Genomic DNA, 27,850 nt, shown 5'->3' on the forward strand with positions numbered 1-27,850 from the left:
ACATAATGTCTACCCATTTTCATTCCCAGGTCATTAAATACTGATTCTTCCCCCCCGCATTTCATAGTGAAGCACAGGGCATCCTTTCATTAATCTATGTGATGCACAGCTGTAAAACATGGTTAATGTTATGAAAAGATCAAATTTAGGTTCAAGCAACAAAACTACTGGGTTGAGTTTAGAAAAAAGATTATGTTCTGGCTTAAAAGTTTTTTTTACATAATGTGAAGATACATAAATACGTCATGTGAGTAACATCAGTGTGCAACAACCATACCCAAAGTACATAACGTTACATTGAAACAACACTGACTTCTGCTTTTACATGGGACATAGGTACACAAGTGGTATAATTATCCGTTAAAACAAGACTGACTTTTGGTTTCTCATGGGCCAAAAATTGCAGTCTCCTGCGTGAAAGTTTTGTTTGACCCATCCACCTCCCCTCCCGCCCTGTATGGACTTTCTTGCACTTTATACTATGTCAGTTGCTCTCAGCATCAGGTATTGCTGTGCATAACCTCACACTAGAGTTAGTTGAAAGCCCAGTGTGTGTCAAAGATGTTAAAGGGTGCCTTTGGTGTTGTTATCACAAGCAGAGGGGTGTGACAAAGCGTCGGTATTTGACGCTCTGGTAATTAGAAAAGGCTGACGATGCATGCCAATTACCTGACTACCTAAAGCCGTGGCTTAGAAATTACAACAGATGGGGCAAGTGTGATGTTCTGCTTGTGCAGAATATATGCAAGGTGTAAAGTGTCTTCCCTGGATGTTAACAGCCATAGTAACCACAGTCTAACTGCTTTTAGGCTCCTTTTGGCAAAACCTTTAAAACACTTTCATAAAATATGATGTATGTGATGGTGCCTACTTTTATAAATACATTCAAACTGTAATTTACTCACCTGTTAAAGACTTTCTATGTTTCAGTAAAGGCTACCTTGATTGAATGTGCATGATCAGTTGACATAAAGAAAGATACTTGCAGGTGCTTTTTAACAGCAAAATATTGGTTCAGCACTAAGCAGCAGGTGAGAAGAATTTGCTTTATCTGCTTGGTAGTGTTTCATCTCTGTCAGCGTGAAACTGCTTTGAATTAACTGTAAATGTACATCTCACTTGAAACAGTGTTTTCATTCAGATTTGCCAAATTGTTTGAACTTTCTAGGACCAAAGCTCACACACTGTATCTACATTTTACATCTTTAGAAGAGGCCTCACACAGGTTTAAGATCCTCACTTTTGGATATCATTCAATCATTCTACATTAATACCAATCAATACCATATAATAGGAGGAAATAAATATAGTGAAAGATCCACTGGCATCATATTGCACATTGTAAATGAATGGAGTCTGGAGTGGAGTGTGTTTTAAGATAGCACTTTTCAGTGAAACAATTAATTAATTGTGTGATTCTCTTTTTTTTTGATAAATAAGTTTGATTCACCTCTTTTTAACATCATCATCATCATCATCATCATCATCATCATCATGTCCCCAGGGGCAGAGCTGGTCTTGTGTAGGAAGCAGGCACACAAAACAGCAAAACAAACAACACTGGGAGCAGCAGAACTCTGAAGCAAGTTAAAGTGGAAAAAGACAACTTTTCAACCTTTTCCCCCCTCGTGTTTCCAAGTGGTATTGCTGTTGGCATCACTGGCATAAAGGTAAGCATTACTACAGTTGTTTCAGGGGATAGTAACTGTAAAAAAAGACACTGATACTTTTTGGTAACTGTGGATAGATATTGATAGCTATTGGGGCAAACAAAAGTGCTGTCTTCTTTCTGTTTTGGTTGCACAATGGCTGATGCACTTGCTTTGTGTCGTAAATTAAGCCTTCATTTTGCCAAGAGATCGTACCTGGTGGCAGTCAGAATTGCATAGTGAAAGTGAGGCTTATAGGGAAAAGAGTGTGGATAGCCGACCAGAGCTCCTGGGACCTGACCTGTCAGGCTGGGTTCAATTAAATATTTACAAATGATGTTTAGGTTTGGGTCTGGTTCAGCCTATGGCCCGAACTACTGTCTGACGGACGTTAATAAACTATGTCACTGCTTAACCTTACCACAAAGATCGGTATACTTGCTAAGGGCATTCTGGCCTTTCCAGCTAACAGCAGTAGCAAACAGAACTTAAGCGTTGGTGAGAGACCAATCAAACAGAAGAGGACAGCGCTGAAGCCATCCTCGGTGGATGCTATTACCTTCCTCTGCAATAACTCCTAATGAACCACAATGGATGGATTATGTAAATAATTCAGAGTTTGTGGGGATGGTGACTTGACATATGCCAATAGTAAGACTAATTTCTGTTATTAAGAAATGCAGATGACATTGCGTATCCAATGTGGGTGTGATGTGTGTGTTAAAAAAATCTACCTATATAAGCCAATATAAAACAATGCCTTTTGACGGTCATTTACAAAGTGCTACATATGTAATCAGGGTATACAAGCAAGCTGAAACCATGGTAACAACAATAGCGTGACAGGGACAAAGTCAGTGCTTCAGTAAAGTTACATTAACTACATTGGGTTCGGGTCGGGTTCCGGTTGGGTTCAGACTTTTAAGAGGGAACCAATCTAGTTGCACATGGTGTCATTATTCTATTGCCATCACATTGTGCAATCAACATTTACTTCATTATGATAACTCAAAGCAAAAGAAAACTTGTCTATTTCCACTTTACCAAGGTAAATGAGTCAGGCACATTTCGAATACGCGTTAGCATACATGAAAATAATTGCATGCATGTCTGAAGACTCCTGGTGATAAATGGATCATCGTCTTACATGCAGAAACACTAAAATGATCCCAAATGCACCATTAAAATATGGAATGTGTTACACAATCACAACACCATGACAAACTATGCACATGCAAGCTTTAAGAAACAACAGAAGAAATGCAGCTTGCACTAAAATGATCCCTTCATTTGTCTGTTCCCACTATCTTCTCTTGTTTGGAAAGGAAGTCATCACAGTTGGGTATGTTTTTTCCTCTGAAGAAATATTTCTCAATTATTTCTGACAAGCACTTCATCAGCTCAGGGAAAATGAGAGAGAGAAAGATGAACAGACAGATAGAAACAGACAGATAGAGGGATAGACCATATAAATAAAACTCTCTGACCTATACACCCCTCTTAGTCTGCTCATCACGTCCTCTTCCTGTCTAAATTATTATTCCTCTATCTCAGTTTTCATCCTCCCATCTCCGCAATCTGTCTTACATCACAGGATGTTAATGTGAATCCAGACAAAGGTGTGTTCCCCTCTAAATCTGGCACCTTTCCCTTTATTTCTAAATTGATTGATTGAATTGAAGTTGCTATTTTCTCCAGCTGGCCTCCAATGCTTGCCCAGCTATAAACAGCTCGAGGACGAGGTGAGGCCGGGGCATTATCATCTATATTTAATGTGATAAGGAATTTAATGGGAGTACGTCTTAATCTAGCGTCTGGCAAACTGCCAAGGGAAACATTAATGTTGGAGCACTGGCTGCCTCAAACACACTGCCTATGCAAAAGCGCTGTGTGTGGGAGTTAGGGGGGTTTCATCTCACTGAATCCCACTGGCACCTGCACAGACAGAGGAGCAGGTTTGTAAAGGACTTCACGTTTCAAGCACAGAAGCACAGTTTGAGAAGAGGCGACACAGACAGAGTAGAAGGCTGGTTGGTGAATGTATGGTCAGTATCCTGCACAAGATTTATTTCTCCCCTATTCTATAAGTCTTAGACAAATAGAGCACAGACTGAGCTAAAGGTTTTCTTTTTTTTGCTTCATTAGATACCCAGTGATGTGAGACAGAAAGAAGCAGAAAGACATGACTTGCCATGACTCTGAATGGTTCTTTCTGCCTGCCAACAGGAACGTACTACGTAGGAACGTACTACGTACGTCAACTGCTATCTATTGCCTAACCCTGAAATGTTTGATATTATTTTTCTCCTTTTTCATCTTTGTTTTTCTCCCTCTCTTTTTTTTGGTTAATTAATTGGCTGACTTGTATTGTTTTAAATTTGGGAATTAAATATGTTGGGAGAAAAAGTGACTATTGATGCAACCTGGTATGTATGATATGAGTATGTATTATCAAGGATGAGTCCAGTGCTATTTCATGACTCTCAGAGTTATGATTATTATAGTCCCCAGACCTAACCCTAGCCCATGTCATATTAAATGAATACAGAACTAGGGGAAAATGTTTTCGTGTTCCTATTAGGTGCTATACAGAGCTGGAGAACATAGGACCCTGGGACGTAGAACCTTTTGTCATGTTCCCAGTATGTCCCGTATAAATCTGTGGAACATAGGACCCTGGCAACATAGGATTGACCCTGCTCTGACAGATAGCTGGAGCTAGCAGCTAACAGCTAATTCTGCACTCTGAGCTAGCTAAGTAGTATCCTTCTTGAGATGAAGAGCATTTCTTCCTCATTACTTGTGTGTTTTGTGCCATTTAAGGCACAAAACCAAATTTCAAGATCTATTTATATGCTCTGCATTGCACTAATATGGACCAATTCCTGTGGTAACAGGTTAAAGATTGCATACTTTACATAACATCTGACAAAAAAAACCAAAAGATCTGGAATAGTAACATCAAAGATTGGGTTGCTTATCTAAAGCTTACATTTTACTCTTCATTGTTGTCATCCAAATTATGTAAGAGGGTTGGCACATTTCCAGAATGTCTGCAGGTATTTTGTGTGATGGAGCAGTTAGCTAAGCACAGTACTTTAAAATAGCAGCATGTGGTTACATCACTACACTCTCTTCCCTGAAAATTGAATGGGTTATCTTTGTGGTCAAACAAATACAACTCCAATTTTCATTCTAAAGGCTCTTTGAAATTTGTGGCAGCCATTACAGCAGCCATCTGTCCTCAATTCATCCCTGGTTTCTAGAAGACGTGTTGAAATTTCCTGTAATAAACTAGGATAGTAACTGTTACATAACAGCCAGCCTGTACAGCTAGTTGGTTTTAAGCTAGCAGGGCTATCTTTAGTACGACAACAAAACAGAGGAGGGCAGAGCTAAACCCTGAATAAGAGCTTGCTGAATGTTTTATGAAACTGAGATGCTGAGTCACTTTCAAAGTTCAGTTGAGGGTCCTGTGGTTAAAATCTTTATTTCTGCCCCTTTCTCCCATCAGAAGCTTTTATGTTGGGAGGACTAACGACCTGTGTGAGTGTAAAATTATGTTCAGATAATGAAATGACTATTTGCAGCACCACATACATGTCTCCATTACAGAATCTGAAAGGTTGCTTTTGGGCACAGTAACACAGGAAGACTGTTTAATCCTCCTTTGGGTTTATGTTTTTTGTTGTTCCGCAGCAACAAAAGAATTCAGTTAATATTCTGCGGTTAGTCACTCAAGCAGCTATTGATTATTATTAACATTAACAATTCATGATAAGAGGCAACTAAAAATTTTATAAGGAGCACTAAATTGTCTATTGGTTGTTTTTTCTTCTCAGACTGTAGTAACTACAGAAGACATAAAACTACAGATATTCCCGTGATTATCATTAAAAAGGGTCCCATCTGTCTGTTGATCCAGTTTGTCAGTACATAAAGACAATAGCAAAGTGCACAGAGCATAAAGCCATGAGGCAACCAGGGATGTCCGAGCAGAGCTGGAATTGTTCCATCTACAGTGAAAACAATTAGAAAAGGCTGCCCTCTGCTGCTGAAAACATGTGATCAGGCTGTTACTCTTCTGTCCCCACCCTCCTGCTGTGCTGCTACAGGAACCCATGCCATTGTTCTATAATAATTAGCTTAATATTTAGGATTTTATTAAATCAAATTCAAGATATGACCAGGATTTAGATTTTTCTTTTTCAGCCAACCTTTTTTTAAACTGTGCTCAATCCAACCAGCATCCCTAAAAATATACATGAAAGCACCTGCTCACTATTTTAGTATTATGAGTTTCAGTATAAAGCTGAAATGTTGCCTAGAAAAGTTTATGAACCCCAAACCAAACATATACAGTGACTCCCTCCTCTTTCCTCATTCTCCTGACTCCACCGTCCCATGCTGCCACCAGCACACAGTAACACATGCAAACACCCCTCTCTGATACCTGCAGAGTGATCCATAGAGTGGATTTCCGGGCCACCAGAAGAAATCACCTCACTGGTTTTAAATGGACTGCTTCCACTGGTGTTGCTGGTGGTTTTGTTTTCCACACCAAACATGCCCAAATTCTTCTGGGTGTCCATAGCTGAACCCATCCCAGTCTGGCCCACAGTGGAGCTCATGCTGGTCTGGAATGGTGGCAGGCTGGACCCAGTAGTTCCTCCCATCCCAGACTGAGAGAAGCCTGATGGAGAGACAGAACACAGAGATATATCACCAACAGACAACTCGCTCTAGAAAGATTGCAACATGGTCTCACTTCCAACTGGTCATGTATTGCTGCTTGGACAATGGACTACATATGGCGCATTAGGTATCCTGGGTGCTTCTGTTGTTAACGTTCTGGAATGCCGTGTCAATTTACGCTTGTTAAATGCATTGTAACTTTTCAAAATACACTTTCCTACTGAAAGGACATGTACTGTTTCTGCTTGTTACATGCATAGTCTTTTATTTAAAAAAAATAAATAAATCAAAACTTGCAATGTTGGGAAAACCCCTCACATCTTGTATACCATACTAGTTTCAACAATAATAATAACTAATTGTCAGTGACAAATTCCAGCATTACCTATTAATGTTTAAGCTAATACATGTAAAATTTGAAAATGTCTGATTGGTTCCTCCAGTTGTTGTATCAAAAACTGTCAGCCAATTGCACCAGTTTTCACTGTGTGTCAAAATTTTCTACCAACTATAGCAAATGCTATCAGAATAATTTGAAACATAATATAATTACATACAAGCTCTACATTTAGTGGCTTTAGGTATTTGTTGTAACCAGGGTTATACGGTTCCTTACAGTAGAAAACATGCTACCACAATGTCATGATAGCTGAATTATGGATATCTTTAGTATTTCAAAATCAATGTACTTGGGAAACAAGCCATAATACTATAAAAGGTAAATGTGTATGCAGTACTTATACTTGCATTGCCAAAACAAAAGCCTGTTAACTCTGAATAACATCACACATAGAAATTTTAAAAAAAAAGCTGAGCTGTAATATGAGCTAGCTCAGTGGCGCTAGGTAAGGTAGCAGTGGATGCATGCTAGTTCTAACATGATAGTGCTCACAACAAGGTCTGTGGATTGTATCAATACATTTTCGTTATCTGGTTTGAGTAACCCTAACATTGGCCATCTGGATAACAGGTACTACAAAGCTGGTTATCAACCAGTTCAGTCAACTCTGGGGTTTCCTACCCAGCCACAAGGGTGTTCATGTGATAGAGGCGGGGGTATAATCAACAAGCGACATCTTCAGAACCATGAATGAAGAAGGCTGCTTCATATCATGTGAGATGAAACAGCACTGAAAGTGTGTCCGACTGCGAGACAGTAAAATATCAATGGTGAGGGATGTAAATGTTACTCTGTAATCTTGGAAGGAAAAATACAGAAATATTGAAAATACTATCCAAAAATTCACCATCGGCTGAGACATAAGTTATGTGTAGGTATCACTAGGCTATATGCGCCATTAGTACAGAGTATTTTTTGCTGTTTATCAGACTATTTCTGCTACCGAAGTAAAGGGTGGAAAAGTAGCCTCGTTAATGACTGATGAGGTCTGTCTGAGCTGGATAACAGTGTGTGGATTATTCTTCTAATAAAACATTGTCTTTTTTTTCCATAGTTCTCATCACACAGGTGTCTCATGTTATTTTGAGCTGCAGTGATGGAATCAGAGTGTAAAAATAGCAACACTATCACTGCAGACTACAATAATTTTTGCATAAGTTAAAATATTACTAAAATCATGTGTTTAGTGTGTCAACAATCTTTCCGTTTGTTATAAGCTGTGTTTTAAAACCACAGGAAATAGAGCCCTGAAACAATGACATGATTCTACTGACCTATAACTAACTATAAACTACTCTTTATTACCTGTCACTCCAAACTTTTGTTTAAGTTGGGATGCTTATTTCTTTTCTTTTCTGATTGGTCAGAGGCCAGGGTGTTGACAGGCTGTGATCTGATACTCTGAACTTAACCTGCTCCGGAGCAGGTTAGCTGCTCAGCATAAGTTACCACAGTGATTCATCCTGGTAAAAAGAGAACCAGCTTTGTAGTGCTGAAAACCCAGCAACAAAGCTGGTTCAACAAAGCTGGTTCTCTTTTTGCTAACAAAAAATCCTGCTTCATAGTACAGGCCTTGGGTCATGACTTCAGGAGAGAAACATTGCTGTTAAGCTTTTCAAATGTATTGTTATGGCACTCTGAGCACCACAACTGAGTGCCAGCTACTGTAGTTCCATTATTTTGAAAAGAAGGCAGACATCTCTAACTCACACCAAAAGTATCGAGATTGATAAATAGCACTACAGGTAAGATGGAAAATATGTATATTTCATTTTGGGGTGAACTGTCCCTTTGAGGCACGCACACAACTTTTCATGTTGATCACTTCATAAACTCAGATCTGACTTATGACGTCACTCTATACCTGTCTTTAAAAACTTAAAATTGTCTTATAAATGTGGTGCATAGCTTAAAACTGAAATAAAGAATAATAAATAAAATAAGTTATTTGTGTGTGTGGAAAGTTTAAAACATGGCTGAAGCTGCGTGAGGGAGTGAAAGTAACAGAGGACTGAGTAATAGTTTAATATGATCATATATCACTTTGTATTGTCATTTAGCAAATCTTGTTGTCCATATTAATGATTCATAGAAAACGGTAATAAAAAAATTAGATGTTATATGCGTGAAACATTTTGATTTATCAACATGTGTCATATTGTGATATATATTGATAGTGAGAAAACAGTTTTTGTTCAGGCCCTACAAGCAGACAACAGAAACAAAAAGCTGAGCATGTGTGGTATAAACAGGAGTTTTGGAATAACTGAAAGACAAATAAAGGACTGGCAAAACTAGTGGAGCGTAAACATCCAACAACAGTGCCGATTAACTACATAGTAGTAGCTTGCAAAATATTCCATAAAGCCAGAGCCAAATTGAAACCATCACCACACCATATATAACCTCTTATTTTTTAAATTATTCACAGACTTTAACCACTAATTTCAACCAAATGAGTTTGTAATTTTGCTCTTTCAGAATGGTCAGATATAAACAGAGAGGAGAGAGAATATGATATCCTATCCTCTGTAGTCAGAGGTCAAAATGGCACAGGAGGTGAAAAAGTAAAGTGGACCTAGAAATGAGTCAGGCATGCTGTTGTCCTTTGTCTTGTTCACGCTCCATTGATCTGTCTTCCCACCCATCATAGGACCTGAAAAAGGAGAGCGAGAGAGAGAGAGAGAGAGAGAGAGAGAAAGAGAGAGAGATGGAAGAATGACCAGAGGAGGAAAAAGAGGAGAGTGACAGAGGACAGTGGAGGCAGACAGCCAGATACAGAGTCAAAATGTGTGGGAGGAGTGACAAAAAAAGAGGTGCATAATCAGGAGAGATGAGGAGCAGAATGAAATGAGCCAGTGGGACAGAACATAAAAATAAATGCTTAATGTTTGACTTTGGACATTTTGACATGGCACACAGTAGGAAAACCAAAGGTGTTAATAATGAAATGAACAATGGCTGAATTCCATTTGGCTGCTTTAGTTTCAGGGTCCTGGTATACTGCCATAGCTTACTGGACACTTGAATGGAACACAGCCATATTTAAAGTCCAGGAACAGCAAAATCAGTGATTTCTTTCTTAACACATTATACATGTTAAAAAAAAATACATGTTGAATACGTGACAAAATGGGAACTGTGTTATACTGTATTGTGGAGTAAAAATTATAAACAGTTTTTCAACATTTCTGTGTCCAGGAGTTTTGGGGCGGGCCTGAAATCATGGCTCGATGACGCATTGGAACCATCCTGAACATAACTCCTCTCCTACTGTATAAAAACTATGTTACTACTAGCATTGGAGCGATAAGCATCAGTGTTGCTGCTGTGGGTCTGTGCTCTGTGCTAACATTAGTTGTTGTTAGCTGCTGAATGAGCAGCTGCTGCCAAGCTCTCTCATTCTTCTGTTCAGACCGTGTGTGTTGTGCTACCATAGACTGTGTGTACTACTGCTCCTGCTTTAGCTGCTAAAGAGTCTGTTGCTGCACAGCAGCTCGTACTTCGGCTCAGGGGGTGTGCGTGCTTTGTGCTATTGAGTTAGCTGCTAGCAAGAGTCTATCCCTTTGCAGTGGCTTGTTCCTACTCTCAGCTCCCTTAGCAAACACATCCCTAGTGTCTGAGAGCAGAGAATACTGCTCATTTTTTGACAGTTTTGAAAGCTTATGTTTTATGCTTGGCAATTGTTTAAATCATTCAAATGTGGCTAGGTGGTTATTATCACATTTTTCTGTGATGTGATGAAATCATTACACGTTTATTTTTGTTTTACCCGGACTTAAATATTATTTGTAACGTTTCTGATTTTTCTACTATGACGAGCATGAAAAACAAGACGTATGAGCAAATTATGGCATCACAACAAAAAGAAAAGAAGAATCTTTGAATAAATTTGATGGTGACATGCATCCTTCCCCTTCTTTAATGTCTAACACTAAAGACACAGCCTCCACACACTACTACCACTTAACAGGTTTACTCTTTTGTTTGTCATTTTGTTGTGTATATATTGATGTAACAATAGTAGATGGAAACAATAACTGATTCTTTTCAATAATTCTCTAAAAATGGCACGACATTTAATGTTTAATATGTTTGTGTTGAGGATTATGTAAGAAAACATTGCTCATTTTGGTATTCACATAAAGAATGTTGTGGGCACTACAGTTTTCAGTAAACAAATCTAAAAGGTGACCGCTTTTCTGGCCTCACAGGGGTGTGATTACAGTGTTATCTTTGGAGTGACCTACGGGGGGGACTACAGCTCCCATGGGCCCCTGCAACAACAAAACTATACTCAAACTATTATGTAAACTTCTTTTGTACTTAAGTGGGAAAACTGTGTGATAAATGACCAGCACATCCTCTACCCTCACCAGACAGGTAGTCAGAGCTGAAGGCAGGTTGTCCTGGTGGGTCTTGGCGTCCCCCTGATGACATCATTGATGACATCATTCCTGGACCTAAAGGAGATAAAAAACATTATCAGCCTCATTGCCACTCAGCAAACAGAAACATCAGGTTAGTTATTCTGTCAAGATTTTCATAGCTTGAATTACATACGACACATATTTCCAGCTATGAAAAAACAAAAGAGTGAAACCCAGACTTCGGATGAGTGACCTACATATTTCTGACATACACAGACTGCGTCCTGCAGCCTTTCTTTTAAAATTCTCCACATAGTCAAACTGAAAACTGCACCTGAATCTGTCACTCTGCTCTGTCAGCTGTTTAACCATCAAACAGGTGCCATGTCCAAAAAACCAGCCTCTGCAGCCTGTTAGTGTGTGTGTTGTGTACATCTTTTGACGGTGAGGCAAGCAGACACAACACGTCGCTGAAGGGACTATCACCATGGTTACGCAAGGAGAGGATGACAGCATCTGTGGCTCCCTGGGCAACGCTTGCTGTCTGTGGATGTGTCTTAAAGGATCGATGCATATGTGCCAACCGCTGAGGCACGCATACCAAGACACACATAACACACTCACACAGCTCACACATTATTGATAAATACATTTACAAAGTACATGTTTGATATTCCTGTTAAAAGTAGGGGAGGAAGGAGGAGGAGGGGAGTTTCTTAAGTGCTGCTGTATAATAAAAGAAATCAAAAGGATGATATCACCCATTGACTAAAGTAAAGATTTGCACTGCTGGCTCCATTGAATCCCATTAAGCTGCACATATATATATAAAACGTACTATGATCATAAACTATTATCATACCAATAAAATATATTACCAGCTAAATAATACAACTATTTACTACATCAGGGGCCATCACTCGATCAAATTGAGCTAAGCCCTACTTACACTGCTTTACTGGTATCCACTCAATATCCATATCTATGTAAACTAAAACAAGACCTCAGAATTCAGTGAACACCTGTCAAGAGAAACTAAACAGCAGGAGCTTCACAAATAAGCTTTCAATTAAAAAAAAAGCTTTTGTTATGGATTTCATGAGATCACTCTAGTGGCAGTTTAATTGTGTGAGGTGCACTACCATATATTTCATTCTGTTTAATTCATTTTTTTATTAAGCCTTAAACTCCCCTCTCATCCTCTCTCTGAAATGACAGACAGAGGGTACTTGCTGTAGCTCTGAGAGGCTGTCAGCAAATAGTTTGTTGGGCACAGTGAAATTTAGATCTGTGTGGGCACATGAGGCCCTAAAAAAGAGGGTGGATCACAGGGAATACCACCAGTTGGTCCAGGAGCTCCACCATGATGATGGCCATTTCAAGCACTGCACTTAAATGCTTCAATGCCTGTTGTTTTCTACTGAGATCATGGTAACTGCTGTTTGTTAAGTCATATAGCTCTGGGTATCCAGTGACCACTACCACTAGTTTCTCATCCACTGTTTACCAACTACAAACTTGTTGTCGTAACCACCACAGACGGCCAACTTCTCAAACCATCCAATTGGACAATGAGAAAAAAGCGGAGATGACATGTGGTGCTTTTCCTCTCCGAGTTGAAGTTTTGCTCAACTCGAGGGGTTCAGAGCGCTCTGGTAAAAAAGCCAGGTGCCTCAAGCACAGAAATATGAGGCACATAACAATGCAAAAACAACAAGCAAAACGCCTAATTCTCATTCAAAACAATTACAAAAAGCCACCTCCAGCTGCTTAAATGTGTTCTGTGTGATCTGGGGTGCCAGGTTTCACAGGCAAGTTAAACAGTGAGTTGCCTATTTAATGTAAAATGCTGCTTCAAAGGCCACAGTACAGTTCAGTGAATAAACAATGAATACTTACTGTGGTCATATTCAACAACAATGACCATTGTGCAAAATATTGTCAGTTAGCAGTTTCAGTACAAAAGAATCCATAACAGACTTCTATCTTAAATCAATAGTGCTGGAAACCTATTGCTAAGACACTGAGATTTGTAAATGGTCTGTGAGGCAGGGGATAACTTAACCTGCTTCCTCAACAGCTTCCATTTTAGTTTGATGTGGTGATGACAGCATTAATACACAGGGGTGGACATGCTTTGAAAAATGCACATGTAATGATGTTGAGCAGTGGACTGACTGAAAAAAACTGAAACATATTGTTGAAATTACATTTATTTTTCTTAAGACATCTCAGTCTGTTCATCATCTGTTTTGTAAATGGATTAATGTTTGCAGTATGGGCTTGAGCATCTCAAAACTAAAAGCGAGGAAAGGTTTGAAGGTGTTGTTATGTATAGCTTATTATGCAATGGTTTCGCTGGTCTAGCCCACTTGCTATCAAATTGGGCTATATGTGGCTCATGAACTAAAACACCCCTGCTCTAAAACATTTATTGGGTCTTTATAGAGCCGCAGTGTGTAAGGCAGCACTGGTGTGTCAGGTTCACTGCAGAGCAGCACTTTCTTAGATCTTAGGGAGTTCTGACGAAAGCAACTCTGAAAATGAAGACGTGCCTGAGACAGCTGATGATGAGAATGTTTTTGTGCTACAGTAGCGTGCTGAGGACAGAGCACACAGCCATGTTGCTCTGACCACAGTACAGTGGTCTGTAATTACTATGCTTATGTTTGGTAAGTGCCATTACAAGCATTTGATGTTTGAGCATTTTACTGTTGAATTTGAGGGAAATCATATTGCATTATAAACAATTTAGAGATGTATTCTGTAACAGTGCTTCATATTTTACAGCCCCATTACATGCTTTGTATGTAAATATTGATAATAATATTCACCATCTTGGAACCCACCAGCTATCGGTCTGACGAAGAAGCCTCTAGGGACAAGGACCGACATTTCGGGCTGATCCAGTGTAGTCAGCAGATATCTGCACATGATGCAGATAAATTCAAAGAAAAGCTTAAGCTACTTTATCATCAGACATCACCTCTCCACACAGACTGTTAACATGCCACTCGAACGTGATTGGTCAATACTGCTCAGGCTACAAACAGAAACCAGAACTCTTCCAATACCAAATTCTCATCAAGTCACCTCGAGCTCTGTATACATGTGAAGTTATCTGTTCGTAGAGACTATAATTATCATAGCTGCCAGATAAATGTAATGGAGTGAATACATATGTCCCTCTGAGGCGTAGTGGAACAGAAGTATAAATTAACATTAAATGGAATTAACCAAAGTACAACTGCCTCAAATTGCACTTTGAGTAAATGCAACTAATTATATGCAAGCATAACCTCCCCTTTACGCCAGCTCCAACTTCCTGTTGGAATACTTACAAATGAATATCTTTATCTATACAATTTGTTCTAATGAAGGACACTCGGCTCAAGTACACTGTGATCATAGTTTCCCATGCATTAGCCTGTTGCTGCTACATAGCTGATATTATAAGGTATATATCTGTCCATGGTCCTGAAATACCAGGGGGGAAGATAGGCAGTGAAGCCTACAAAACTCTGAGTGAATTATAATATTACTTCCTCCTTCTGAGACACGCCTGAGACCTGTTTTCTACCAATGTATTTAAGGGGAATAAGGACACATATTTCTGGCACTGGACGAGTATCAGTGAAACGGTGGATATTATGAATAATTAACAAGTCTGCTTTAACTGTGAGTTTACGCACGCTGCATCCAGTGTGTAAGTGTGTTTGTGAGAGCAGGTGTTTCTTTATAGCTCAATCTGTTTTGGCTTTATAAAGGTAAGGCATCCATGAACTGCTGAATTTACATCCAGCTGAAACAAAACACACACACACACACACACACACACACAATAACTGCAGAGTCATTCTAGACAGAGCGTCACAGGAGTCTTTTCTTTCTCTGTCTAGTTTTCCTCCTTGCTGATAACTCTTCAGCTGCCAGTCGATCTTTCTGAGTCACGTCTGTTTTCCTGTTTTCTCTCATCACTGTCACACTTTCACTCAACAGCTCTTTGTGTTCCTCGTTTTGCTTTCTTTACTTTTTGCATGCAAGATGTAACGATACCTAAAAAATCTTAAAATTGCATTTCAATGCCAGTCCTTGTTTGTTTAAAGGTGCCCCAATCAGTTTTAACATCATTACCACATTAAGTTTAATTTATTGGCATTGCAATACAGACATTAATGTTTATTGGAAGCGTTGTATTTCACACACACCACCCAGTTATTTCATGAAATTTCACATTTTCAGTAAAGACAAGGAAACAAATGATGCCACACAGGGTGAAGCACAACTCATAGTACCATCACCTTTGTGACAGAGCACAGCTGTGACATACTGTGACAGTCAAATGCCAAGAGCCGAGATTTTATTTAGAATTATTTACACTATTAATGTATTTATAAATCTATAAAAGTTTTTTTTTTGTTTAGTTTGAACAGATGACTTTGCTTACTATGAAGACAACTGTATCACATTTCTAAGGTATAGCTAATTGAAGTGACACCTGGGACTCTATTTGAATGATTTATAGCACATGGTTTAAAGTTCTTGGCTCAAGTGCATTAATGTTTGTCGCACTCCACTTTGCTTGGAAAACAGTGCTCAACTGGATGCAAAGTAAGGCACAAGGGGCAAAAGGGTTGTACTTAGTCTCTTAATTAATCATAGGATGTGTTTTAGGTGTAACATGAATTTAACCAATCAGAACATCAACTCCTGCTCCCTTTAAAAGCACCCGATGCACTACTATTTACATAGCGGAGTTGGCAAATTAGAGCAGCATGGGGGTTTCGGCTGAGAGGAACACAGTAAGAGCAGTGATGTGAATGCAGCACATATCATTGGACATTTAAGCAGCAAAACTAAGAACTGTAGTTATCAACTTACAGAGGAAACAGAACTAAAATTTTAGCTTCTGAAATAATGAAGTTATGCTGCTCCTTGCGCGTAAATTTGCGGAGTGTCTCTCATAATGTGGAGTCATACAGCAGCTCTGCAGCATTGCAGCTCTGCTTTGCTCTCTGCTATGTTCACTTTTTGGAAAATGTAATTAATATTTTTTCTCATTAATGATGTATTATTACATCCCCTGCAACCCATTCCTGTGTGAGTAACAAGCAGGGTCTATGCACTTTGTGAACCCATCTATGTAGGCGCATCTTACTATCTCAGCAATGCATCCTTCAATGGTCGCAAGTACATTTGCTACTTACATAACATGGGCACTGTCCAGGAAAAATGACAATTGCATCAGTCTGAAACTAGCAATGACAGTGCACTGTGCTGGATGTAAGACAGCGGTCACTGTGGTCACAAGAAGAAAATGCTTAAAGAGTTTAACAGTAACACAGGTAGAGAGGAGTCATAAAGTAAGCAAACTGACACATTAATGTCAGTCACACAGCAATGTCTACCTAAAGTTTGCCAACATTAGCTGACATTAGCCACCATAAGCAGCTGGTCATACCAGACCACATAAAGCTGTAACAGTAAAGCCACTGAGTGTTTTCATTTGTAAGAGTTTGTAAGAATTTGCCATTTCTTCTTTCAAGAGTTACATGACCTGGATTTAACACTTGTTCAATGAGTTGGCCAGACTACAAAATTAAAACCCCCGGCTGAAATGTGGTTAAAATGCCCTCTGCATGATTTTGTCTGTATCAGTACTCAGTCAAAAGGTTTTCTTAAGTAAGAAACAAACCTCTGTATGTTTTTGAAGTCTGGTGTGATGCAGCAGAGAGTGGGCTGTCTTTTTACCATTTACAGGGCTTGGCAGTTAATTGTCATGATAAATGAATGTCAGACAGCTGGTAGATAGAAAACACTTTTAGAAACCTGCCAGTTATATTTCTAAACACATCTAACAGAGTTGTGAAGTGACTCGTTCCGTCCTTCTGAGTAAATAACGTTAGCTAAAGCAGCTTGAGTGTATAGCTGCTAGGGCTGGGCGATATGGAGAATATCAAATATGGTATTTTTGACCAATACCTCAATGTTGATATTGTGCCAATACTGTAGGGTCAACTATTGGTGCTTTCGCAAAAATATTTACGCAAAGATTTTTTTACATCAGTTTATTGTAATGTAGCCTTTAAAACCAGGTAGAGACAACACTTAATATACAGCTCAACCCCAGGAGCTGCTAACTGTTTTTTTTTTTAAAAACTACTGTTTAGCAACACTAATGTTTATCACAACCTAATGTAATACTGTATCTCATGTATGAGCAAAACTTGTCATTTCAAATAAGCTTATACTCGCTGAGTTTAGTTGTTTTTCCCCTATAATGACTGACTTGCTTGTTGTTGTTAATTATAATCTTAATGTCTTTGTTTTTTAAATGTATATATAAATTTGATTATGTTTGACCCAATCTTCTCTTGTTCACAGTTTAAGTAATGATCATAATGTCGGTCCAAAACTTGTAGTACATATTTTACTCAAATCATTAGCCCTAGTTTGTGGGAAATGTAGTCTTAAATTTCAGAGACACTAACACAAAAAATTACAGTACAAAATACTAGTAATGATGTTTTATTGAAGCTACACATACATACTGTATATACGGGCAATAGAGGCACAGTCTCAATGTAAATAAAGAGATGTACAATATAGGCCAGTATCTGGATCCAGCTGCTTTACTAGTAAAAAGTTTGCTCTTTTAGCGTCCCTTTACTTTTTGCTTTTGTTCTCTACCACTCTCTCAGACATCCCCATAACACACATATACACACACACACACACACACACACACACACATACGGACATGTGCGTGCAGGCACAGTCAGAACCCAGACAGTCCTCTGAGGACAGCAGCCAGTATCAAGCCTCAAGGTCAAACACCTTCTTTTTTTCAGACATTATTTTTATGGCATTTCTGCATCACTGGACTAGAAGCTCTCTGAAACCCACTGCCAGGAGAAACAAGTCAAAATATACATGTGGGGAACCACCACAAAAATAGCTTTTATTGCGTCGTTTGAAGAAATACAGTTTGATGGGCTTGGAGTCTCCACTGCGCCTGACACGGACTGGTTGTACGTTCACGTCATTGCTCACTAACATATTACACTGCAGTGTTTCATAAGATGCAAAGTTGACCTTCTGTTTTAGTTCACCATGTCAAGTCATCTTCAGTTAAAATAGAAAGATAGGAAAATGGCTAAAAAAAAGAAGTTTAGGCCTTGAGACGTGTGGTTTGTGTGCTTTACAAAGAGTGAGGATAGAAAACACAAGTACATCTGAAAAGGTTGTTTTCACAGGTACAAGGCATGTAAGTCAATGTGCCAAGGCCTGTACTCTAAGGCTGTATCCCATTTTTGATTTTTTATTCCTAACTCTCATTTTCAAGTGCCCCTTTGCCCCTTACAACAGCGTTACAGGGGCCAGTGATTAAAATCTTCCCCTATAACGGGATGACCCTTCAAACAATGATACGCCAACGGTAGTCACTAATGACTTTTACATACAGTACAGGCCAAAAGTTTGGACACACCTTCTCATTCAATGTGTTTTCTTTATTTTCATGACTATTTACATTGTAGATTCTCACTGAAGGCATCAAAACTATGAATGAACACATGTGGAGTTATGTACTTCACAAAAAAAGGTGAAATAACTGAAAACATGTTTTATATTCTAGTTTCTTCAAAATAGCCACCCTTTGCTCTGATTACTGCTTTGCACACTCTTGGCATTCTCTCCATGAGCTTCAAGAGGTAGTCACCTGAAATGGTTTTCCAACAGTCTTGAAGGAGTTCCCAGAGGTGTTTAGCACTTGTTGGCCCCTTTGCCTTCACTCTGCGGTCCAGCTCACCCCAAACCATCTCGATTGGGTTCAGGTCCGGTGACTGTGGAGGCCAGGTCATCTGCCGCAGCACTCCATCACTCTCCTTCTTGGTCAAATAGCCCTTACACAGCCTGGAGGTGTGTTTGGGGTCATTGTCCTGTTGAAAAATAAATGATCGTCCAACTAAACGCAAACCGGATGGGATGGCATGTCACTGCAGGATGCTGTGGTAGCCATGCTGGTTCAGTGTGCCTTCAATTTTGAATAAATCCCCAACAGTGTCACCAGCAAAACACCCCCACACCATCATACCTCCTCCTCCATGCTTCACAGTGGGAACCAGGCATGTGGAATCCATCCGTTCACCTTTTCTGCGTCTCACAAAGACACGGCAGTTGGAACCAAAGATCTCAAATTTGGACTCATCAGACCAAAGCACAGATTTCCACTGGTCTAATGTCCATTCCTTGTGTTTCTTGGCCCAAACAAATCTCTTCTGCTTGTTGCCTCTCCTTAGCAGTGGTTTCCTAGCAGCTATTTGACCATGAAGGCCTGATTGGCGCAGTCTCCTCTTAACAGTTGTTCTAGAGATGGGTCTGCTGCTAGAACTCTGTGTGGCATTCATCTGGTCTCTGATCTGAGCTGCTGTTAACTTGCCATTTCTGAGGCTGGTGACTCGGATGAACTTATCCTCAGAAGCAGAGGTGACTCTTGGTCTTCCTTTCCTGGGTCGGTCCTCATGTGTGCCAGTTTCGTTGTAGCGCTTGATGGTTTTTGCGACTCCACTTGGGGACACATTTAAAGTTTTTGCAATTATCCGGACTGACTGACCTTCATTTCTTAAAGTAATGATGGCCACTCGTTTTTCTTTAGTTAGCTGATTGGTTCTTGCCATAATATGAATTTTAACAGTTGTCCAATAGGGCTGTCGGCTGTGTATTAACCTGACTTCTGCACAACACAACTGATGGTCCCAACCCCATTGATAAAGCAAGAAATTCCACTAATTAACCCTGATAAGGCACACCTGTGAAGTGGAAACCATTTCAGGTGACTACCTCTTGAAGCTCATGGAGAGAATGCCAAGAGTGTGCAAAGCAGTAATCAGAGCAAAGGGTGGCTATTTTGAAGAAACTAGAATATAAAACATGTTTTCAGTTATTTCACCTTTTTTTGTGAAGTACATAACTCCACATGTGTTCATTCATAGTTTTGATGCCTTCAGTGAGAATCTACAATGTAAATAGTCATGAAAATAAAGAAAACACATTGAATGAGAAGGTGTGTCCAAACTTTTGGCCTGTACTGTATGGCAAAATAGTATTATCATGACGCTGACATTTGCCGTTTAACTGATGGAGATAGAAGAGTATGGATGCTCGGCATTCATTCACAACTTAAGTTTCATGCCATCAATCGATCAAACAAGCCAACAAACACTGCTTCGTTACCTGGCACTAGCAGTGCATGGGTTGGAAGTCCGTGTGGTCCTAACACTTTGCCCTACCACTCTATCCCAACAACATTTGGGACATGCTACCTCTATACGTGCAGGGTTGCCAACTTTGGTCAGAGGGCCGGAGTGAGATTTTACCTTGTGACGTAATATCTGCTTGTGTGTGCGTGGTCATTACGTGGACACAGCGGCACGTGTTTTTTTTTTTTTTTACCTTAAAGGAGTTAATATGCACATGTGGCAAACAGAAGAAATGAGTGTATGTTTACATATTCATATCTATAGGCCTAAGCCCCACATATGTCCATAGATGCTCAATATTTGTTTTACTGCGCAGATCAAGGTCAGTTTTTTCAATCTGATGGTAGTATTGATCATCTGCTTAAGAAACCCAGTTATATGTCCTGCTGTGACAAAAAGAATGATTTCAAGGGGGGTTCCGGGTGTCCTCCCCCGAGAAAATTTTGAAAATTCACGTGGCGAAATCCTATTTTCATGCAATTTCATACAGAAATAGATAGATTCAAGGACTTTCAATGACCTGTGTACATTTATGCATATTTTCAAAAACTTTCCAGGGCCTTGAAATGATTTTTTTCAAATTCACAAACTTCAAGGATTTCAAGGACCCGTGGGAACCCTGTTGATTTATCATGTTTTGTGTGGACTTTTGAGACTCTGTCATAAAACATGGTAAATGTTTAGCATCTGTGAGCCCCAGGAGAAAAATGTAGGCCTTAGGCCTACAGATAAGTTTAAGTAAGAAAACCCAATGTAAAATGCCATTTATTTCTTCTGCTAAAGAATGTAATTTAAGGCCATGAATGATTATGGCATGTAACTATACATGAGCAGTTTATCATCTGGAGTTTTCATTTGAAACAACCAAGTGTATGCATTGTATGCAATTCTATATAATAAGGTCATGCCCAATTAATGTAAAATTATATGCTGTTCCCATGTTTGTCCACTAGATGGCTATAGAAGGCAAAATCGCTTAAAGTGATTCAATCCATAGCTCTAATGTCTTAGGTCACGGAAAGCTGTCTATAGAAAAAACAATGAGAAAATTTGGTACAACATAAGCCGAATACCAGTGCGGCAGCGAAGGCTAACCCAATCGGGCAACTTTGCTGAAACCGAAACTATGCAAAGCCCCATGAGACCTAAACTTGCTTTCTGAGAATAGTATGCGGTCTGGTCAAGCCACACAATGGGCTGGACGTAACAAAAAAAAGAAGCAAAAAAAAGGACTCAGCAACGGTGGAGTGAGAGAGTGACATTGATGGTGAAAGAGTGACAGTTACACCAGATGTGTGAGAGTTGGCAACCCTATACGCAAATGCACAAAATGGAGGGGTAAGGGCTAAGTGGTGGGAACACGAAGTGAATTGGAATTGAGCCTTGAAGTGCACATGCAAAATATTTTACAATGGTATTACCATATTTGACAATAAAGCCTGTAGTTGAGAGAAACGTGTCTTCCCTGAAAGCTCACGGGTCAGTGTTAATGTCTTTTCTATGACAATGTCTGTTGTAATGCATTTTCCTATCTTTAAAAGTGGCCCTCTGAGTCATTAACCACTGGTTTAAGGTGATGATTCACTTCAGCTTCACTCCACTTTAATTTCTGTGGTCATTCGGGTTCATTCATTTACCAGAACATTGTCCTAGTTGTGAGCTGCTTGTGGGACCATTCTCTAACACGCTCAGCAGGAGAGAAAATCTGACAAGACTGCACACTGAGCATCCATACTGTTGAGGATGATAATGAGACATTGAAGTGCCTAGTCACTTTGACTGAGGAATATATCAATGATTGCAAAGCAAATTAAAGGACCAGTTCACCTAAAATCAAAAAGACATATTTTCCCTCTTACTCATAGTGCTATTTATCAGTCTAGATTGTTTTGGTGTGAGTTGCAGAGTATTGGAGTTATTGGCCGTAGAGATGTCTGCCTTTTCTCCAATTTAATGAAACTAGATGGGACTCGGCTTGTGGTGCTCAAAACATAAAAAAAAAATACATTTGAAAAACTCAACAGCAATGTATCTTTCCAGAAATCATGGCCTGGTTACTCCAGATAATCCACAGACCTTGCTGTGAACAGTTTCATGAAGGAACTATTTTCTTTGTACTGAACCACAACCACCAACCATATCACTGCACAGAGGAAAGCGTGCATCTGTTCATTGACGAGAGGCTCGTGCTTGTGACAGCATGAAAACAACAGCGTCCTCCTTGGCTGACAGTAATGTTTGCTAGCTTGGTAGTACTATGTAAGCTAGCAGTATATGTACATTTCCCTCTGCACAACAATATGGCTGGCGGGTGTAGTTCGGTACAAAGAAAACAGTGTCTACATAAAGCTTCTCACAATAAGCTCTGTGGATTATCTTGAGTAACTGGGTCATGATTTCTGGAAAGACACATTGCTGTTGAGTTTTTCAAATGTGTTTTTGTGCTTTGAGCACCACAAACTGAGTGCCATCTAGTTCCATCATACTGAAGGGAAGGCAGACATTTCTATGGCAGATATCTCCAACACTCAGCAACTCACACCAAAATAATCTAGATTGATAACTAGCACTACAGGTAAGAGAAAAATAAGAATTTTTGATTTGTGGGTGAACTGACCCCATAAAACCACATCAATGGGCCACACTATTGCACTGGCTGACATTTACGAAAATGCAATACCACATTGTTGGACTATCCCTTTAAGGGTCCTAACATACTGTAGCCCCGAATTCATACGTTTCCTCTCAGAGGCCAGAGTGCAGGGCTGTCTGCTGTGCAGTACCTTTAAAGTGGTTCCGGCCTTGCTGAAGTGCACTTTGCATTGATGGACCATAAACTGTGGGGGTACCAAGGCCAAAGCCACTTGCAGGTCACCTCACAGAAAGAGAGCAGCTCTCTAGATGATGGTAGTCAGCCTGTGGGCAAACCTTCTGCCTCTATATTTAGATAAACATCTTATGGGTCAATAACAGTTGGGCAACAAGGTCAGTATCAAATGGTTGCATTTAGTGTAAATGTTGTGCTCTTATCAGTATTCTCAGTGCATGTTTTATATCTTGTAATAATTTCTATTTTGGTCCTCACCTATATCATTCCTCTTGCTTTTCTGTCTGTTACTGGCAACAGCAAACTCATTACCATTAATGAATGATGCAGATATTTTGACCTTTACATGTAAATTCACAGCAACCATTTGGCTAATTAGTGTAAAAGGCCTGCTGAAAATGCAAGGCTGGGTACAGTTTTCCTGTAATCTGAAAAGTGACATTTAGTATCAATACTCAAAGGAGCTGTGACAGATTTGAGGAAGCCAATCCATAGTCATAGATTTTGATGCAAAGTTAAAGGTATACTATGCAGGGTTTTCCTAAAACACAATGTACAGACTCACATAGAAGTAATCCCTTTCAGTCATTACTTATGATCCACTCTCAGTGTGTGGTGGTGTATCTTTCTGTGGAGACTCTGCTCTTTGCATGTATTTTCTTATTTTCTGAGTTCAGGTTCTTTATGGGCATGGGCCCCCACAGTGCTCAGGTGAGGTCAGGGCTTTATATAGAGGTAGCAAGTGACCAGGTGCAAGAATGTAAGCAGCAAGCATCCACACAGCACCAGAAAAAATGTAAATATAGTGAGTCGAATCACCAAACATGAGTAAATCTGGCGTAGACTTTTACTATCCCTTTCAATGGTGAGGGTGTTTACAAACAGTAATTGACAATCCTGCAACATATACCTTTAAGAAAGCAGCTTCAGAGAATGATTCTTAATATTCTTTCAGTATCTAACCACACTAAATAACCATTCACTAACTAGTCCAGGGACGCTGCTCATCTTCCAATAAGAGGAGATTGTGGTTACAGGTAATTTTTAGTGAACACTTGACTTTTTTTAACCATTTCTCCCATTATTTTCCTTTTGTTTAGACATTTTTCCCCACAATATGTAAAAAAAAGTATACGAAAAAAAAAAACAAGGTGAAATCCCATCATTCTCCATGATAATCTCCTGATGTTATCACGTCATTCCGGGCCCGTCCCTGTCCCCAGTGTCACGCAGCTGATATTGCCGTGTATGCGTTTGCTAATGCTAAAGTCTCTCTCTTCAAGCCAAGGACAGAGAAGGTGAATGTCAAACTACAGCATCCCATCCTTACTCACAGCTGTCACTAACTCTGGAGAGAGACAAGCAGTTAGAGTGAGGGACCAAGGGGAGGAGTGAAAAGTAAGGGAGGGATGATGAAGGCAGTGGGTAGCAAAGGGAGGGAACATGGTTTTCCATTGACCAGTCCAAAGTAACTATCAATGTGTTAGTCTGTCTCTTTGTTAATTTCCTACCCTGCCTGTGGCACTTGTGCCCACTGGTTCAAACAGTAGGGCACTGTAGTTTTTTGCATTAGTTTACACAAACAGTAGGAAATAGGGCATTTGTTGGGGACTATTTTCAGCAGTGGATTAACACAGATTTGGTGCTCTAGTGAGTATTTGGAGCAGCAGGACGGTATATGCGGGATTAAGTCACATAAACTACAATGCGTTCATGGTAATGACAGAACATGTCACCTGGTGCGACAGTGTGGCCCAGTGATGTATTTTTCATAGTTACTGGACAACAAGGGAGAAATAACAGCAGGATGTCGATACTCAGAGAGTACTTGTTAAAATCACTTCAGTGGGATTTGTTGACATTTAGATACATTTTTTATATTGCCTGCCTTACCCTTTTAACTGCAGGCCATGTGACCAGAATGCTTTCAAACAGAACTGAAATATAAAACTGTTTAAAGAAAGTACCTAATGTATATATTGTTTTTTGACTTTTTCTTTGTTTCTCCATGGTTTTGGCCTGAAATGGCCACATTTCACCGCAAATCAACTATTGGCAAGCTAGTTTGCCAATAGTCAACAAGGTCACAATAGCCTGAAGAGCTATTGTGACTTTGTTGACTGACTAGCACTAGCATTCCCATCTAGCTAGTGTGCTATCTGTTAGCTCGCCCACCACACTAGTTGCTATCCAACCCTCCGAGTCATCCCTGCGCCACCAAACTTGGAGCATTGCTTATTTTCAGAGACAAATTTAGTGATGTCACTGCAACCAGACATTTATCCTTTAATTATCTAACAGAGTTTTAGGAGCAGGACCATACCTCAACTGCGCCACCTCCAGCATTCCTACACCCACCTAACCCCTTCTCCTTGTTCACTCTCACATTCTGCACCTCTCCCTCCAACCACCCTGTTTCTTCCTCTTTTTCCTTCTCTCCATTGGGTCCTGAGGGGTGGGGGGTCCACCATGACCAGGCACTACAGCAGATTCCCCACCAAAGCTTACCCTCAATACAGACAGCAACTGGAAAAGCAAATAGCAAGTTTCAAGCCTCACATACCCCAATCGTTTTTCATAAAACATCTTGCTGGATGGGGTAGTCCTTGCTTGTAAAAGTGCGAATCAAAGCCAAACCCACATACAGTACATATATTAACATAACTAGCAGCAATCCTGGTTACAAGAGGTGATGTGAGATAAGACGCTTTTAAAAAGACACTGATAAGTTCTAATGTTTCCTTCTCCAGTGTTATCATGCAATGTTTAACCACCTATATCATGCTAATACTGGTTTGATAGGGGGAGGTGAGGGGAGGTGGGAAGAGACAAAGCATTATTGTTTAGATGATTGATGATGGGATGCATGGAAAGTGAGCACCCTTTACTAGATATAAAATGAATGATGGAGAACAACATAATGATCTAATGTAGCAGGAGAAAGTGAAAGAGAAACAGAGCTGTATGTAATCAGGCCATGAGTAAATGAAGGGGAAATAAACACATGGAAACAGAAGCAGAGGGAAGCAGAGGAAAAGGTAAATGATTCTTCCCTCTGGGTGCAGACTTTGCTCTGGTCCTGACAACCATTAACAGCATAACAACACACTCCAGATGCTCCGTAATAATGGTGCAATCCCATGGCCATTGAATACATGATGCAAATCCAGTTACTTTGACTAGCAGACTGGAACTGGTGGTACCTTAGGGGGTACTGCTTCTCCTTTAAGCTAACCAATGTAAGCCAGGTTTCCATCCAAATGTAGAGCAAATTTGAACCACTTTCTCAGAAAATCTGTAAAAGAAAGTGTGAATTATGTGTGTTTCCTGGATCTTACTTTCCAGAAGGTTTTGCCTATTTGTGTCTAACTTGAGCCAAACATTGTGCTGTTCATAGACATTAAAGCATAACTACAACCTCGGATCCTCCTGAAACCCTCTCTACCAGCAAATTTTAAAAATGCAACAAGGGGAAACGCATTTTATAACTTGGGTCTTATTTTGGTAGTTTTTGCCACCAGAAATATTGACATTGCACTCACTGAGTTATTTGCTGAGATATAGGAATTTGAAAACATCACTAAAAAAAGTCTGACTGGTCAATGAACACAAGCAGTGAGTAAGTCTCAGAGATATGGTCTCGAGTCACATGACTTAGACGTGAATCAGACTTGAGTCACCAATTTGATGACTCCAGACTTGACCCAACAAAGTCAAAAAGACTTGCAACACCAATGACTCGTGACTTGAACCTCAAAAAGCATGTTGTTTGAAAAGTGTGCCATGAATCAAATAATTTTCTAAATTAACTAACAGTGACGTTTTTGCCTCCCAGCAAGTCGACACTTCCCCTGATCTTTGTTTTTTGAACCAATCCGACACCATCCAATCAAGTTGCAGGAGAGAACCATGAAGAACTAACATTATGTATCTGAGTGCAAATAGAAAACATGTTACCACATATATTTTCGTTCCTGTGCTAAAACTATGCAACAGTCGACAAAAAACAAACTGCAGTATGCAAAACATGCAGTTTGAAAATTACAAAGATGCAACTTTCAACTTCGTTCGACATTCGAAGTAGCACAAACAACAGTAACTCAAGGCTAATATTAACACAGTTAGTGAGTTAATGCTCAGCTAAAGTTAGCTAAACAATTAAGAAACATTTCACAAACTTGTTTTAACTAATAAATACAACTATTAAAAAGCATTCATGATTTCTGTAAAATTAATGATGGCATTACATTTTGTGAAGAGCGGATTACGACTTGTTTAGGACTCAAAACTCAAAGTTCAGGACTTGAGACTTCACTTGGGATTTGTCAGTCTTTTTTTTTTTTTTTTAAGATATTTTTGGGGCATTTTTGCCTTTAATCAATAGGAAAGCTGAGTGTGAAAGGGGGAGAAAGAGAGAGGGGATGACATGCAGCAAAGGGCCACAGCTGGAGCTCTATCTTGAGCACACAGATTTGTGACTTATTTATGACTTGCAAAAGAATGACTTGATCCCACCTCTGCAAAGTAAGATGGATTATACACACCCCAGGCTAAATTTATCTGGACCTGAAAATGAACAATAACATTAGACTTAGTTTGCTGCAAACAACCATCAGGGCTTCCAGACTACTTCCTGCTTCAGCTATGAC

General features: G+C 39.6%; 1 protein-coding gene across 8 annotated transcripts in view; it reads right to left on the bottom strand.

The window, feature by feature from the left end:
- The window catches only part of map4l (microtubule associated protein 4 like), a 145,794-nt gene that overhangs the window by 72,283 nt on the left and 45,661 nt on the right, over nt 1–27,850 (bottom strand). For 6 of the 8 annotated variants that reach the window (XM_078172922.1, XM_078172924.1, XM_033651191.2 and 3 more), the window contains exons 3-5: nt 11,121–11,207; nt 9,323–9,400; nt 6,103–6,342 (exon numbers count right to left, since the gene is read on the bottom strand). In XM_078172922.1, coding sequence (XP_078029048.1) covers nt 6,103–6,342; nt 9,323–9,400; nt 11,121–11,207 — 405 coding nt within the window. The remainder of the gene's footprint in view (nt 1–6,102; nt 6,343–9,322; nt 9,401–11,120; nt 11,208–27,850) is intronic. The other 2 variants (XM_078172923.1, XM_033651189.2) reach the window with 1 other exon arrangement.

The sequence above is a fragment of the Epinephelus lanceolatus genome, chromosome 12 (assembly GCF_041903045.1).
Source record: "Epinephelus lanceolatus isolate andai-2023 chromosome 12, ASM4190304v1, whole genome shotgun sequence".
Lineage (NCBI taxonomy): Eukaryota > Metazoa > Chordata > Actinopteri > Perciformes > Serranidae > Epinephelus > Epinephelus lanceolatus.